At 39.2% G+C, this 17022-nt stretch overlaps 3 protein-coding genes across 3 annotated transcripts; 2 read left to right on the top strand and 1 right to left on the bottom strand.

Moving 5' to 3' along the window:
- Positions 1–212: 212 nt before the first annotated feature.
- LOC146313603 (uncharacterized) lies at positions 213–3461 on the top strand. Its single transcript, XM_084739577.1, has one exon. The coding sequence runs from the start codon at positions 720–722 to the stop codon at positions 3159–3161; it is 2442 nt and encodes an 813-aa protein (XP_084595703.1). The 5' UTR covers positions 213–719; the 3' UTR covers positions 3162–3461.
- A 1658-nt stretch (positions 3462–5119) lies between these two features.
- On the bottom strand, positions 5120–9706 carry LOC146313602 (uncharacterized). Its single transcript, XM_084739572.1, has 2 exons — positions 8097–9706; positions 5120–7033 (listed from the first exon to the last, which is right to left on the bottom strand). Exons 1-2 carry the CDS (start codon positions 9202–9204, stop codon positions 5478–5480), a joined length of 2664 nt encoding a protein of 887 aa, XP_084595698.1. The 5' UTR covers positions 9205–9706; the 3' UTR covers positions 5120–5477.
- Positions 9707–12094: 2388 nt separating this feature from the next.
- Positions 12095–16812, top strand: LOC146313601 (uncharacterized). Its single transcript, XM_084739587.1, has 2 exons — positions 12095–12497; positions 14262–16812. The coding sequence occupies exons 1-2, from the start codon at positions 12311–12313 to the stop codon at positions 16007–16009; spliced, it is 1935 nt and encodes a 644-aa protein (XP_084595713.1). The 5' UTR covers positions 12095–12310; the 3' UTR covers positions 16010–16812.
- The last annotated feature ends 210 nt before the right edge of the window (positions 16813–17022 follow it).

The raw sequence follows: 17022 nt of genomic DNA, 5'->3' as shown, positions 1-17022 counted from the left end.
TTTTCTGGTAATATCCAGGCTATTAAAAGAAGCTTTTTACATCAGTAGCCTTAACATGACATTCAGTGCAGGAGCTATACTCACAATCATGTTTGCAAAATACAGCTTTCTTCAAGAAATGTAACACCACCACCTCAATCATGATTAAAACTGTAATAAAGCACAGAAATGACAATTATAGACAACAGCGTTTTGAACAGACACAAACAAAATGTAACATTTGCATTTTGGAACATAAAACAGCAAACTTTAAAAGCTGAAATGTAGTTTTGTTAAGTTTACTGATGTGTTCCAGCAGAAATGTCGGCGGTCTCTGCAGAGCTTGTTGCAGAGTAACATCACAGCTGAGCAGACAGTGCTAACTATTTAGTGAAATACATTGCTGGCAAGTTAAACAATGACCTCATCATTTTCTCTTTTCAATATGATTCTAATATAACCCTTCTTTCCCTAATTATTAGCTGTTTCATTGAGGTCGCTACAGTTTGTCAAATGGAAAGGAGAGCATGACACCTTGTTTTGATTTGGTTTGATCTGTTACACTTATTGCATCATGCTGATAATACAAACTCAAAACTTCCTGTTTTCATTTCATATTAAAAGCCCTTTAGCATTTCAGTGGACAGAACCTGTTCATTTCTTAACAAGTTGTGAAAATTTATATGAACACAATGTAGTAAACCTACTGTCTTCCAGCCCCACTAAGACCAGCCTAGTTCATGGCCTCCCTTGTTTGTATTTCAGTGGTTCCTGCAGCTGTCCAGCAGCTGTTTATGATTAAGGAAGAGGTTTCCCCTCAGCAGCAGGAGTGGAGCCCCAGTCTCAACCAGGAAGACCCAGAGCCCCCATTCATTAAAGAGGAACAAGAGGAAGTCTGGATCACCAAGTTATCACTCACCCCTGTCCCTGTGAAGACTGAAAATGAAGATGAAGAGAAGCCTCAGCCCTCACAGCTTTGTCAACTACAAACTGAACACATGGAGACAGAAGCTGATGGAGAGGACTGTGGAGGACCAGAACCAGAAGAGAAGCTATTTAGCTGCTCTGTGTGTGGTAAACAATTTCACAGAACCTCACATCTGAAGAGACACATGAGAATGCACACAGGAGAAAAACCTTTCAGCTGTTCACTTTGTGACAAATGTTTTTCACGGTATGAACATTTACAGTTACACATGAGAACACACACTGGAGAAAAATCTTACAGCTGTTCACTTTGTGATAAATGTTTTTCACAGCGTGGCAGTTTACAATTACACATGAGAACTCATACAGGGCAGAAACCATACAGCTACAACAGTCATAATGAAAGGTTCACTTGGAGTTGTCCACTCAAAAGACACAAATGTGATGGTGAGTCCACACAGCTTCATGAGCTCTCAAGCAGTCTGGGCCAGGAGGACCCGGAGACCCCACACATTAAAGATGAACAAGAGGAAGTCTGGACCAGTCAGGAGGGAAACCAGCTTCAAGAGCTGGAAGAGGCTGATATCAAAAAGTTCGCATTCAGTCCTGTCTCTGTTAAGAATGAAGATGATGATGATGATGTTGAGGAGGAGAAACCTCAGTCCTTACAGCTTCATCAAATACAAATTGAACAAATCGAAACAGAATCTGATGGAAAGCATTGTGGAGGACCAGAACCAGTCAGGAACTCCGATCTAGATACATGTTTACAACTAGTTAGTGAAGATAGTGATGGTGATGATTTGAAGGAGACCAGAGAATCTCAGTCAGGTTTGACATGTATCAAAAATAAGGGATATGATTCTAATGAGAAAGGATTCAGCTGCTCTGAGTGTGGTAAACAATTTCGCAATGGTAGAGATCTGAAGGTACACATGAGATTTCACACAGGCGAAAAACCATTCAGCTGTCAAGTTTGTAGTAAAAAATTTGCCCACAAGGCAACTTTGCAGAATCATTTTAGATGCCATACAGGAGAAAAACCATTCATCTGCTCAATTTGTGGTAAAGGGTTTGCCCAGAAGGCAACACTGCAGAATCATTTTAGTTGTCATACAAGAGAAAAACGTTTCAGCTGTTCACACTGTAATAAATGTTTTTCACGGTCCTACATTTTAGTGTCACACATGAGAATCCACACAGGAGAAAAACCATACAGCTGTTCATTTTGCGATAAAAGTTTTTCACAGTATCACCATTTTAAGCTACACACGAGAACCCATACAGAAGAAAAACCTTACAGCTGTTCACTTTGTGATAAATGTTTCTCATGTTCTGAACATTTACAGTCACACATGAGAACTCACACAGGAGAGAAACCGTTTGGGTGCTCAGTTTGTGGCAAAACATTTGCCAGGCAAGAAATGTTAAGTCGTCACATGACATGTCACACAGCAGAAAAGCCTTTCCACTGCACAGTTTGTAACACAAGTTTCATTGACAGTGAGTCTTTAATTCAACACATGAGAATCCACACAAGACAGACACAGTTTAGTTGCTCAATTTGTGGTGAAGAATTTGCATGGAGAAGATATTTGACTAAACATATGGAAATCCATGTAAAGGAGGGTCTCTACAGATGCAGTGTTTGTGACAGAGGATTCACGGAGAGATGTCAGCTCGATTACCATCAGTGTGTTGGTCATTCTTCGTCACAGCTTCATCAGAGTCCAACTAAGGAGAAAAGAGAGCCTCAAACCAGCAGCCCAACTGAACAGATGGAAACAGATGCTGATGGAGAGGACTGTGGAGGAGCAGAACCAGCCAGGAGCTTGCATCCAGATAAACATTTTCAGCCAGATACTGATGACAGTGTTGACAGTGATTTTTGGAAGGACACCAGAGAATGTCCATCGGGTTTAAACTCTTTGAAAAATGATAAAATCTCTGAAAGTATTAATGGATCTGACTCCAGCTGGGCCGTTTTGGAGTCTCTTGAACCTAAGAGTGACGACAGTGTTGATAGTGATTTTTGGAAAGACAAAAGACCATATAGCTGCTCTGAGTGTGGTCAGAGTTTTCCCCAGATTCACCATTTGGAGAACCACATGAGATTTCACCCAGAAAAAGAACAGAGAGAAAAAGAAGCATTTGTTTGTTCTGTTTGTGGTCAGACATATCTTTATAAGTCCCATCTGAAGATGCATATGAGAACGCATACAGGAGAGAAACCATTGCCACTGCCCAGCTTGTAGTAAAAATGTGCACATAAAGCAAATATTCAATGTTGAATTAACTGATTATTCTGTCAACTATTTTCAAATGTTTCAACCAACAGTCCAAAAAATATCCAACACATGTCAATAAACTCAATAAAGCAACGGCTTCTCTACTTCGAACCTGCATTTTTTTTGGCCATTTTGTTTCAATGACTGAAACTATTAGTTGATTGTCAATATAGATGCAGATTATTTTTCTTGTCTTTCTATGTATGAAGTGGTTTTGTTTTTGATTGTACCAAACTGATTTTAAACCTAAATTAAGCTTTTCATTTTTGCACATGCTTCCCCTTAAACTTATTATGTTCAAGTGTTAATTTTTGGAAAGCAGTGTTCCATCCATGTTTATGCATTGGACTGCCATGTGCAATCAGTCATCTTTGTGTTATATTTAATGTTGTTAAATGTTTTCATCTCTGTAATACACATATAATAATTACATGTAAACAAGGTGGACCTCAGCAAGACAAGATTCAGTTGACAATAAAAATTAAAACTTGAAACTAATTTTTTTGACTGTTAAAGACTTTATTGGAAAACCTATCCTGCCTATCTCTGCTTTATGCTGTTTATAACTACTGTCACACTGCATCATCCAGAGACATATCTAATCTATTGAAAATAGAATTTCTTGCTATGGATTCTGGGGCCTCATTTATAAAAATGTTCTTTGCTTTACACTCAGACTTAATCTTCATATCATTTCTGACTTACATTGCTTATGTTCGATTCATAAAACATACCAACCAGAAAAAAACTTTGCTTATATAGGTTCTATAAAGCTATTTGTAGCTTAACTTAAAACTGATGACACCTGCCTTACAGTCAGGCACCTAACATAATGCTGCACAAACAACCATGGACCAAACGAGAAAAAAGGAGAAAAAGAAAAGGCCAAACATGGGATTGTTGCAATTACTTTTTCTGAAGATTATCTGATTTGATCACAACTATGCTTGCTACTGTGAGCAAGGGCTTCACCCAATGAATTAGTTTTTAATCAATTAATCTAACAATTATTAATGACTAATTTATCAATTATTCTTAAGGTTGTTTTTAATTCCCTTAATATACAGTCATTTACTAAAAACAAATATCAAAAACTTGTCTCATTAAAATTTCAGTGTTTTATTAAGTCAGCATTCAACACAAACTGTAACAACAATCTGTAGCAGTAGCATAAGAAATTTTCTCACTCATACATTGTTATTAAAGTTAACAGAAACTGTAAAATTAATGAATATCATCATTAGATGATGCATGGTGTAAACACTAAACATTATGGTATTAACATGTCAGAAGTGAGTACTACAAACAGAAACACGTTCAGTATGTTGATGATCCTGAAATATCATGCTTGGGTGCTGACAAAAAGTAAACAGGATGGTGCTCTCTTGTTAGTACTACCATTTTAACAAAACACTCTGCTTTAACATCCAGTGTCTGTGCAGAGCCTACTGCTGAGATTACTTTAAGCCATGTCCATTTTGCAGAGCACCACATTGTTATGTTTTCTACAATTTAGATTTGTTTCCAGTGAGATGTTAGCATGCGAACAACAAATTATCATGGACAAAACTAAATACAGAAATAAAATAATCATGTGGATTCATTTAGTTGAAAACATGGAGCATAACATTTTTTGGAGTCAGTTTTGTACTGATCAGTGCTGAACTAATCCCTAATTTCCACTAGGTGCGGCTGCCCCGCGTCACTGCTGAGCCGTGGCACTCCGGCCAATTCACGGCCATTCTAGCTCTAACTCTAGCTTGTGTTTCCATCAGAAGTGCCGCGGCGTGTTTCAGACGCTTCCCAGAAGGGGCTCAGCGCTCCACTCCACGGAGAATGCATGCCAAGTCTATTTTTGACAGATGCCGCGTCAATTAGCACAGAGCAGGTCGAACGGGTAGGAAGTCAGGCAAGGAAAAGGCAGGGAGAGTCCGGTTAATTTTCAAAATGCAAGACCCCGTGCAGACTCACGATCATAAAGACAGACAGAAAATAAACAATTTAACTTCGTAGCCTGCTTATCCATGGTAGAAGCACAAAGAGCAAAGAAAGAGGACTCAATCAACAAAATCATAGCAAGTAAACATAATCAGACAGGCAAAACGCTCCGCTGCTGAAACGCTGCTGGTGGAAACTGCAGTTGCTCGTATGACGGAACAAAACCGTGGCACACACGCGACGTCACAAAGCTGCATCTGGTGGAAATCCCCAGTAAGTATTACCCTACATACTTCAATCTAACTGAAAAAAAAAATGTCTCAACAAGCATCTCTGTTGGTTCTTTCACTTCTGCTGCGTCATGTGGATTCTCATGTGACGTGTCAGATATCCTCTTTCTCCAAATACTTTACTACAAACTGAGCAACTGAATGGCTTTTCCCCTGTGTGGATTCTCATGTGTCGTCTCAGACATATCCTTTCTCCAAATACTTTACTACAAACTGAGCAACTGAATGGCTTTTCCCCTGTGTGGATTCTCATGTGTCGTCTTAGATTTCTCCTATCTCCAATTCCTCTACCACAAACTGGACAGCTAAATGGTTTATCATCTGTGTGGATTCCCATGTGTTGTGTCAGATAGACCCTTTCTCCAAATACTTTACCACAAACTGAACAACTGAATGGTTTCTCCCCTGTGTGGATTCTCATGTGTCGTCTTAGATTTCTCCCATCTACAAATTCTCTACCACAAACCGAACAACTGAATGGTTTATCATCTGTGTGGATTACCATGTGTTGTCTAAGATATCGGCTTTCAACAAATTCTTTACCACAAACTGAGCATTTGAATGGTTTATCATCTGTGTGGACACTCATGTGCTGTCTTAAATATCGCCTTTCTGCAAATTCTTTACCACAAACTGAACAATTGAATAGTTTATCATCTGTGTGGATTTTCATGTGTCGTCTCAGATATCGCCTTTCTCCAAATTCTTTACCACAAATTGAACAACTAAATGGCTTATCAGCTGTGTGGATTACCATGTGCTGTCTCAGATATCCTCTTTCTACAAATACTTTACCACAATCTGAACAACTGAATGGTTTCTCCCCTGTGTGGATTCTCATATGTCGTCTTAGATTTCTCCCATTTCTAAATCCTCCTCCACAAACTGAACAACTAAATGGTTTATCATCTGTGTGGAGAGTGAAGTGGTCAATCAGTTGTCCCTTTTGTGCAAATCTTTTATCACAAACACTGCAACTAAATGGTCTCTCCCCTGTGTGGAGAATCAAATGTCGTCTCAGATTTGACTTTTGTGTAAAGCCTTTACCACAAACTGAGCAACTAAATGGTTTCCTTCCTGTTAGGATTCCTTTGTGTTTCTGTAGATGTACGTTGTCGCCAGAGGTTGCAGTGCATTCAGATGAGCTAACTGATGTTTTTCCAGTATTACATAAACCTGACCGAGTCTCCCTGTTCTTCTCCCAATCACAACTGTCATCAGTCTCAGGGTCAGAGCAGTGTGAAGTCTTGTCATGAGTAGCTGATTGTAAATGAATATCTGGTTCTGATTCTCTACAGTCCTCTCCATCAGCTGCTTTTTTCAAATGTTTAGTATCTCTGCTGTGTTCAGTTTGGTTTTGAAGAAGATGTGAAAACTGAGGTTTCTCTTCATCATCTTCTTCACTCTTTACAGTTACAGGAGTGAATGAGAACTTGGTGATATCAGCCCCCTCCAGTCTTTGAAGCTGTTCTTCCTCCTGACTAGTCCAGAGTTCCTCCTGTTCCTCTTTAATGTGTGGCAGCTGCGGTGGCTTCTTGCAGTCCTGAATAGGGCTCCACTCCTGCTGCTTAGGTGGATCCTCTACTTTACTCACCAACAGCTGCTGGACGTCTGTGGAGTACAGTGAAATACACAGACATTTGAGAAAACATTCATTTGAAACCAGCATTTAAACCACTGAGACAGCTTCTTTCATCAAAGTGAAGATAAATGCGTTACATTTTGTATAAAATATTTGGAAGTCATTCAGACTAAAACAAACATGCACTCTGCATTTCATGAAACTGGAGATGCTATAAAATGACAATGAGATCAAAGCAGCTGCAATTCCATGCTCATTTTAGTCTCAACCAGAAGTCAAATAACATGGTACAAAGTTTATTTAGAATTCTACAACACAGAGTTGTAGTGTGATTATACTGCTCACTAAACAAAAAAGATATAAATAATAAAATAATAACACAATGATAATAATAATAATAACAAATATGGTTGGGTAACATGCACATTTGAACCAATGCTGAACTGATACCAGTACCAGTACCCAACAGGCCCTTTTTTCTGTACATTATTCTCTCTGTAATAACAAAAATGTAATTTCTATTGTATTAAAATAAGTCCAAATATCCCAACTGAAACACTGTTTTTCATTTCAAATATTTTATTTATTGAGAAAATTTTACACACCACACTAAATAAAATCCCTTCCTTTCCCCTCTCAATCTGTCTCTATGACCTGTAGCCTGTCAGGTTGTTACCAGGGCAACACTGTTGTTTCTGTTGCGGAGAAAGCATATTCTTTGTGTGCTGTTGTTGTCATTAGCATCACTGTGCTTGCATACTGTAATATTTCCTTTTTAATAGTTTTTTAAGGTTTTGGACATAAATCTCATACTGTTATCGTGTACTAAATATCATGTTGGTGAGGAGTCTAAGATGCAGCCAGTGAGAAATGGCTAATGCTGGAAAAATGCTAAGCCAACTGAGACACTTGAAGCAGCCAAGTTTTCTCCACCAACAACTTATCCAACAAGCTATTTCATCACTTGAAGATGATGATGATGATGCCTCACTTAAAGTTTTGTTGACCATGGAGGGTTATCAGTTACACTGTTAAGGCACTTGCTGTTAACTGTGACTGCTGTAGGTGATTTAATAATGAAACTATACAAACCTGCTTTGTGTAAATGGACTTCAGGGCTGAAAACAGGTTCTGATCCTCCACAACCCTCTCCATCAGCTTCTGTTTTCAAGTGTTCTGCAGCTCTGTTTTCTTCAGTTTGACTGTGATGAAGCTGTGAGGACTGAGGTTTCTCTTCATTGTCTTCACTCTTCACAGGGACAGGAGTGAATAAGGACTGAGGTTTCTCTTCATCATCATCTTCAGTCTTCACAGGGACAGGAGTGAATAAGGACTGAGCTTTCTCTTCATCATCATCTTCACTCTTCACAGGGACAGGAGTGAATGTGATCTTGGTGATATCAGCCTCCTCCAGTCTTTGAAGCTGCTCTCCCTCCTGACTTCTCCAGATTTCCTCCTGTTCCTCTTTAATGTGCTCTTGACTTGTTGAGAATTCATGAAGCTGCAGCAACTCACCACCACAATTGTGTCTTTTGAGCTGATAACGCCAAGCGAATCTTTCATCACAAATGTTGCAACTGAGTGGTTTCTCCCCTGTGTGGGTCCTCATATGTCTGTGTAAACTGTCAGGCCGTGAAAAACATTTATCACAGAGTGAACAGCTGGGAAGTTTTTCTTCTGTATGGGATCTGAAATGATCCTGCAGATGTGCCTTACGGGCATATCTCTTGCCACAAACTGAGCAGCTGAATGGGTTTTCTCCTGTATGGAATCTAAAATGATCCTGTAGATGTGCCTTTCGGGCATATCTTTTACCACAAACTGAGCAGCTGAATGGTTTTTCTTCTGTGTGCGTCCTCATGTGTCTCTTCAGATTTGAGGTTTTGTTAAATTGTTTACCACACTCAGAGCAGCTGAATAGCTTTTCACAAGATTTATGTCTGTCAGGTGTTAAATGTGCTTCAGGTCCTCCGCAGTCCTCTCCATTGGCTTCTGTTTCCATCTGTTCAGTTTGTCTTTCATAAAGCTGTGAGGACTGAGGTTTCGCTTCATCTTCACTCTTCACAGGGACAGGAGTGAATGGGATCTCGGTGGTCCAGACTTCCTCTCGTTCCTCTTTAATGTTTGGGGGCTCTGGCTCCTCCTGGTCCACACTGGGGCTCCACTCCTGCTGCTCAGGGAGAATCTCATCTTTATGCATCAACAGCTGCTGGACATCTGCAGGAACCACTGAAATACAAACACACACATTTAAGAAAACTGTGAGTTGGTGTTAATACCCGAAATGCAGATATTTTGATTTCCATTAGATTTTTTTCATACTAATTTGGTAAATGTACTATATCATAGTATCACCGCATTAAATTATAATTAAATCTGCTAAGACATACAAAAGATGACTGTATATTCCAAGGCTTTGCACAATGTCAGCTATCATCGCCAGGACTATAGTCACTCAATTCAAGACACATATTTGAGGGTAAACCCAGTGGAACCAAATTATATGTCCCTATAAATATACAGATATTACTTTCAGGGCAGCTGTTGGCCGTTTGTGTGCCCTTAGCATAAGGCAGTCTTCTTTAATCCGAATCAAGATGAAACATAAACATGATAGACCAATTTAAAATGTCTACAAATGAGCAGCAATTCAATTAAGCAATTATGTATATCTTGTGTATGCAATACAACCACCATGTTGGTCTGTATCAACACATTTCACTAAATTTAAATGTAAATTTACATTTAAGCCAATTCAAATGATTACGACTAGAATAGTTGAAATCGTAAGTAACATTATCAGATATTACAGCAGTAATGTGATTACTTTGAAGTGATTTTATTTAAGATACAGTTCTTTAAAGGACCAGTGTGTAGGATTTAATGGCATCTAGTGGTGAGCTTGCAGACTGTAAACACCTCGTCTCACTATGAAAATGCATAACTGTAGAATGTGATCATGAACTTGTGTTTTAATGTTTGAATGTTTGTCATCTTTGCTGGAAAAATGACCAGAATGATTAACTTTATGACTGACACTTCAGTTCTATTAATTTGAACTTTTGAGTGACAGATGTTATCCACTAGATGGAGCCATCGGTTTACTGTTGAAGATTTTGGGCTCTATGTTGGAGGTATAATTTGAACTACTGCACAAAGTTCCTCAAAGTCACTGTTTTGGTTCTTGGATGAGTGTGAATCATCATCAATCTAAAATGTTCTGTGCTCAGTCAAAGTGATGGAATCAATTATCAATTAATCATCAATCATAGATCATCAGACATCCGTCACTGACAACGATTCAGATATAATTTCTATGACAAACAGCTGAATTCAAACCAGCACAGAAGAAATAAAGTATAATTTTCACTTTTGGCAAACAAACCTGTTCTTGTCAGTTTTATTTCAGGCTGTAGAATCACATCCAGCAATTTTTGTTGCCGATCAATCTCCTTCTGATATCTGGATATTGTTGTCTCAAAGTGTCCAATCAGATCTTCTCGAGGTGCAGTTAGCAGCTGCTGTTTGAATAAATCTTTAAGATCCTGAAACTGACTGCTGCTCCACTCCTGCTGCTCAGGGAGAACCCGTTCTTTAATCACAGACAGCTGCTGGACGTCTGCAGGAAACACTGAAATACACAAACACACACATATAAGAAATTGTTTTTTGTGTCAAGGTTTGAAATGGCGATATTTGATTTCTGTGTGACTGTTTTACAGGTAATAAATATATCTTATATTATTTATTTATTATATCTTTGTATAATTGTGGCTATACTGTGAGAACCACGAATTTCTAAAAAGTCAGGAAATAAAGCCTGCTTTCATTTTCCAGCTGATCTCAGAGGGTTTTTAAGGAATTTATTTAGCAGTAGAAGGAGGAGAATCTTCAATATCACTTTAGTATAAGATCACCTTATAAATTATGTATAAATGGTTTATAATTAGATTATGAATTAGGTTGCACATGCATTATGAAGCATTAATAAGTTGCTACGTTACATTAGGTAAAAAGGCCATAAGTGACCTGTTGCTTGGCAAACTGAGCCCACATTTATCTCTTCTGTGAAGCCTCAGATCTGATTGGTTACTGAGCTCACTTTGTCTTCTCCATCAGCAGGATTTATACCTGTCAACTTCATCATAGATTTGTTAAGTTACTGTATTTACCCACCGTCAGAATATGTTAAGTTTCGTTTGGCATCAAATTAACATATTAAAGTAACAGATTCAGACACTAAAGCATTGTTTACATTTCCAGTTGCACACTTTACACTAAATCTCCTTCTGCCAGTTTTAAATGTTAGTAACTCATTAGTGAGATATAACTAGTAGTAAGCAGTAACCAAAACTTGGGTTCTGGTTCAGTGATTTGGATACTGCACTTGGCCATAGTGCAATTTCGATGATGTTAGGGTTAATTGTACACGTCTAGTTTTATCATGGTTATAACTGTTACAAATGATTTATGAAGTGTTAATAACCTAACCTTAATAGGCTCATTATAAGCCATTTATAAATCACATATAAGTGTAGTCTTATTGTGAAGTGGTACCAAATTTCCTCAACACATAAAGGATCCTTCAGTTCAGCTCCGCATCAGTTCAATCAACATGTGAAGAGAACAAACCTGCAGCTCCTCTCAGTTTGATTTTAGGCTGTAAAATCACATCCAGCAGCTTCTGTTGTCGATCGATCTGCTCCTCATAACCGGATATTGTTGTCTCCAAGTGTCCAATCAGATGTCGCCTCTGTGCCGTCAGCAGCTGCTGTTTGAATGAATCTGCCCGCTCCTGCAGTCTGGAGGACATTTTACACTCTGGACAGAGTCAAAGTGGACACTGAGAGGACAGATTCACCCTGCTGATGAACACACAACCACACATAACAGAAGTCTGACTGCTGACTGTCCGCCAGAGTGACCCGCCACTACCCGGAAACAAACGTACAACTTCCGCTACAATCCTGACCTTCACAATAAAACACCGATCTTTTGTTTTTTTAGAAATTAACTGTAACGACAGTTGTTTAAGAGGAGTCCTGATTATTACTACACTTTTATTTTATTTAGGACGTCTAATTCACAGATGAAGACATTTCTTCTCCAATCTGATAACAGAGTGTCATCATGACAATCTCAGCTGAATGAATGAAGCTGCTCTCTGAAGCCCCACTGACGTTTGAAGCGGCCGACGTCACAAGTCACGTGGTATTCTTCGTTTGACACAAACAGTGCGCTTCTTCACAGGAGAGAAACGGTGTCATCTCTGGTACCGGTATTTAGTTTCTCTCTGTGACAGTGTGATGAAGATGAAGATGAGTGTGAGCGTGTCTCGGCTGCAGAGTCTGAAGGTTGTGGTTGAGCAGCGGCTCACTGCGGCTGTCGACGACATCTTTGGACATTTTGAAAGAACAATCAGAGAGTTTGAAGAGGAGCTGGAGCTCCGGCATCACACACTGAACACACACACACCTGAGAGACAGAGGACAGGTGAGTCTCTGCACTTCTCATCATGATAATGTCACTGTGCGAAGCTAACGTTAGCTAAACCACCCGTACTCTGCAGCTCGCTGTTAGCCGCAGCAGCTAACTGTTAGCTCAGACTGCTAAAGAGAACAGGCCCAGTTTAAACAGTCACACCTGAACACACCTGACAGTTATAAAGAGCTCTGAACTAAATGAACTAAACTGAACCTCTATGAAGTTAGAACTGCTCTGTTAGTTAAGATTCAGGGCTTTAATTTCACCCCACATTATCAACAGTAACCATAGAATTATTTAATAGTTACTGATCTAATTATCACTATAGTTTGTACATAATTATTAAAACATTAGAAATAAATTGTTAGTTTTTGTAGCAGCATAATTAACCAGTATGTAAATATAATTAGGGAGAGGTATCATTAGGGTTTTATCAATCTGGTAATTTAACTGTAGTGTTATCAGTTCTTTTTCATTACTAATTAATGGCTTCTTCAAAAAAAAGAATTATTAGAATTTTGGTATGTTGTAAATGTTGTAGAGCTGCAATAGTAATGTTTATGACAGCAAAGTCACTCAGTAATATCTCCCTGGTAACAAAGCTAAATTGTCAATAAATTAAATCATGTTAAGAAAAGGAGAAGGTTGCTTTGTATATTCAGAAAAAATAAATCATTTTCCTGACATCACAATACTGACTGAAGAACACAGACATCAGTCAGTCTCAGTCCTTCATCCTGTCCTGTCCTCCTCCCTCACTGCCTGCAGGTACAGCTGGTAGAGGAGGGGCTACTTTCTCTCAGCCAGCAGTATGTTTACAGTAAATTGAAAAATTTTAAGATATGTGGCCAACTAAGCTTAACATTTATACTACATACAGACAGCTTTTATTTTAGCTTGTCACTGTTAGCTGAGCTATTGCCTTGTGCTTTTGTAAAACATGACAGTCTGCAGACAGAGCACACTGAAATATTTCACTGTTTCTGTCTTTTTTGATAAAGTATTGGCTTTTTACTCACATAGTTTTATTGCACTTAGGCTGCAGCGTGATCCTAAATTACACCAAAGCCTTATGAAGTACTTCTGAAAGGGCTGCTAACGTTGGAGCTTATCAATACTCCAATCTTTAATTATTTAGCCCTGTTTAATAAGTTTTCCATACCCATTCCTATAACTATTGTATGTGTGTGTTTCTCAGTCGTGTCTAGAAGGGCACAGTTGAAAATTTCTCTTGAGATATGTATTTAATTGAAAATTAAATGAAATTGTCACTCACACGCAACCGTTGATGGGTCTGGGGTTACCGTCTGGACATGACCATCTGTCTCTGTCTCTCACAAACACATGACAACAGACCTGTCTGTGCAGAGCATGATGTCTCACACTGCAATATTTCCCACAGGTGTATTTTGTGACTATTTAAATTCTTTTTATCCCTCTGAAGGAGAGAAACCATGTGCGATTTATTTGTGGACAGTCACCCCTCAGTCTACCCCTTCCTCACCTGTTCGCTGTGTTGTGTGAGAACAGTCTACAGTTACATACAGACTGAATGCAGAAAAACACAGAGAGATACTCCTGTTTAACATATGTACAAACATGCTGTTGTTCTGCAAAGGCTTGTAAGGTCACCTGGTTGCTTTCTAGATGTCATTCCCTACCCAGCAATGCTCTGCAGCCCCTCCTCCTTTCTTTTGTCTAATTGATAGAAAGTGTTGTTATACTTTGCTCCGTCATAAACTTATGGTTTTCCACAATGTGTCTGTCTGTCAGTGAATAAAGAAGAAGTTCCTCCTAAACAGCAGGAGTGGAGCTCCAGTCTGGACAAGTGGAACCCAGAGCCCCCACACATTAAAAAAGAAGAGGAAGAAGTAAGGAATGCCACATTCACATTCACCCCTGTCCCTGTGAAGAGAGAAGATGATGATGATGAACAGAACCCACAGTCCTCACAGCTTCATCAAAGACAAACAGAACAGATGGAAACAGGAACTGATGGAGAGGACTGCGGAGGACCAGACCCAGACAGGAGCTCAGATACACATTTAACACCAGATACAGAAGACAAGACCAGTGACTCTTCCAGACCTAAGAGTGATGAAAGGGATGGTGATTGGACACAGATCGGGCAACCTCAGTCAAGTTTAAACTCTCCGAAAAGTAACATAGTCCCTGTTGGTGAAGTATGTAACACTGACATGAAATCATTCAGCTGCTCTGAGTGTGGGAAGACATTCTGTCGCAGGGATCATCTGATGGGCCACATGAGAACCCACACAGGAGAGAAACCATTTGGTTGCTCATTTTGTGGTAGAGGATTTGGTGATATGTCAAATCTGCAGAAGCATTTGAAATACCATACAGGAGAGAGACCTTATAGCTGTTCGCTTTGTAATAAATGTTTTCCACGGCGCGACAGTTTACAGGCACACTTGAGAATCCACACTGGAGAAAAACCTTACAGCTGTTCACATTGCAAGAAAGGTTTTTCACAGTATGCACATTTAAAGACACACATGAGAACCCATACAGAAGAAAAACCTGACAGATGTTCTTCTTGTAATAAATATTTTTCATCGAGTTCAAATTTACAGAAACACATGAGAATCCACACAGGCCAGAAACCTTACAGCTGCAAAGTTTGTGACATAAGATTCACTTGGCACGTTCAGCTCAAAAGACATAAGTGTGGTGGTGAGACCTCACAGGTAGAGCAGCTTCAAGGGCTAGGGAAGGCTGATATCACTAAGTTTCCATTCACTCCTCTCCCTGTTAAGAGTGAGGCTGATGCTGAAGAGAAACCTCAGTCCTCACAGCTTAATCAAAGACAGACTAAACAGATGGAAACGGAAGCTGATGAAGAGCACTTTGGAGGATCAAAACCACCCAGGAACTCAGATACAGATACACATTTGCATCCTAGTACTGAAGACAAGACTGAAGACTCTTCTGAGACTGATGTCAGTGATGGTGATTGGGAGGAGAGCAGTAAACCTCAGTCAGATTTAAACTGTCTGAAACATAATGTCCCCATCAGCAACATAGGATGTAAAACTAGCAGAGACCACCTACTGAGCTACATGAAAACACACACAGATGAGAAGCCATTTAGGTGCTCTGAGTGGGGGAAAAGTTATTCAAAGAAATCCACTTTGAAGAGACACATGAGAATTCATACGGGAGAGAAACTACTTAGTTGTTCATTTTGTGGTAAAGAATTTGGTGAGAAAGAAACTCTACAGAAGCATTTGAAATACCATACAGTAAAGAGACCTTACAGCTGCTCACTTTGTAATAAATATTTTTCAAGGTGTTCACATTTCAAGTCACACATAAGAACCCATACAGGAGAAAAACCTTACAGATGTTCACTTTGTAATAAACGTTTTTCACGGCGTTCAAATTTAAAGTCACATTTAAGAACCCACACAGGCGAGAAACCTTATAGCTGCAATGTTTGTAACAAAAGATTCACTTGGCCTTCTCAGCTCAAAAGACACAAATGTGGTGAGTCCTCATAGCTTCATGAACTCTGGTCCTCTAAGGAGGGAAAGCAGCATCAGGGACTGGACCAAGTTCACATTCACTATGAAGAGTGAAGATGATGATGAAGAGAAACCTCAGTCCCCACAGCTTCATCAAAGACAAACAGAACAGATGGAAACTGAAGCTGAAGGAGAGGACTGTGGAGGACCAGACCCAGTCAGGAACTCAGACCCAGATACACATTAAACACCTGATATTGATGGCGAGACTAAAGGCTCTCCTGAGACTTAGATTATGGAAATTAAGACTGGAAGGATCCTGAGAGAAAATCATTTCCCTGCTCTTTGTGTGTAAAACATTTACACATATGGAAAGTCTGAATACACACATGAGAACTCATACAAGAGCTGAACCTGTTTGCAGCTCTTTTTGTAGAACAAAATTTACTCAGAAATCAGGTCCAGACTGCCACATGAGAACCTGTTTTTGCAATGAAAGATTCACTTAGCATCATCAGTTCAAAAATCATAAGTGTGGTGGTGAGACTTCCCTCTGTTTCAGATTGTAGTAAAGGATTTGTCAGTTAGCAGGTTAGTTAGTAATTAGCAGATTGATTGACCCTTCACTAAGTTCCCTCTTTAAACAGCAACTGTCCAATCATAGATCAGCAACCGGCACTAAGCCGTGCAGGCCTGACAAGCATTGCATGTCTCTCTGCTTTGAAGTGGTGTGGATGGAGCTCTTAAACGAGTCATATTCTGTGTCTCATGAGTTTGGAAGGTGGTGCCTTTTTTTGTCATCTTTCAAAAGCCTACAGCACAAGAGTAAATGTAAAGAATGGATTAAACTTTCTCTTAATCTGTGTAATGTTAGCTGTAAATGTGAGCATTTCCAGCTAACTAGCTTACAAGCTGCATTAATAGTAGCTCCAGAAAAACTTGTTACTTGTAACAAATTGCATTTTTCCCATGTTACACAGGGATTATAGGTGCGGTGATTAATCAATTAATCCATATTAACCAATTACAAATTAATTGCCTAATACTTT

Source organism: Lutjanus erythropterus, chromosome 16 (assembly GCF_056507025.1).
Source record: "Lutjanus erythropterus isolate fLutEry1 chromosome 16, fLutEry1.hap2, whole genome shotgun sequence".
In the NCBI taxonomy this organism is placed as follows: domain Eukaryota; kingdom Metazoa; phylum Chordata; class Actinopteri; order Lutjaniformes; family Lutjanidae; genus Lutjanus; species Lutjanus erythropterus.
The sequence above is the reverse complement of the archived record's forward strand: the minus strand, read 5'-3'. Positions and strand labels throughout refer to the sequence as shown.

Bases quoted from the DNA above. Each gene is read 5' to 3' on its own strand.
- LOC146313601 (XM_084739587.1), top strand. From the start codon at position 12,311: ATGAAGATGAAGATGAGTGTGAGCGTGTCTCGGCTGCAGAGTCTGAAG. The intron at 12,498-14,261 runs GTGAGTCTCTGC...TCTGTCTGTCAG, and splicing joins ACCTGAGAGACAGAGGACAG to TGAATAAAGAAGAAGTTCCT.
- LOC146313602 (XM_084739572.1), bottom strand. From the start codon at position 9,204: ATGCATAAAGATGAGATTCTCCCTGAGCAGCAGGAGTGGAGCCCCAGT. The intron at 7,034-8,096 runs GTTTGTATAGTT...TGTACTCCACAG, and splicing joins AGTCCATTTACACAAAGCAG to ACGTCCAGCAGCTGTTGGTG.
- LOC146313603 (XM_084739577.1), top strand. From the start codon at position 720: ATGGCCTCCCTTGTTTGTATTTCAGTGGTTCCTGCAGCTGTCCAGCAG.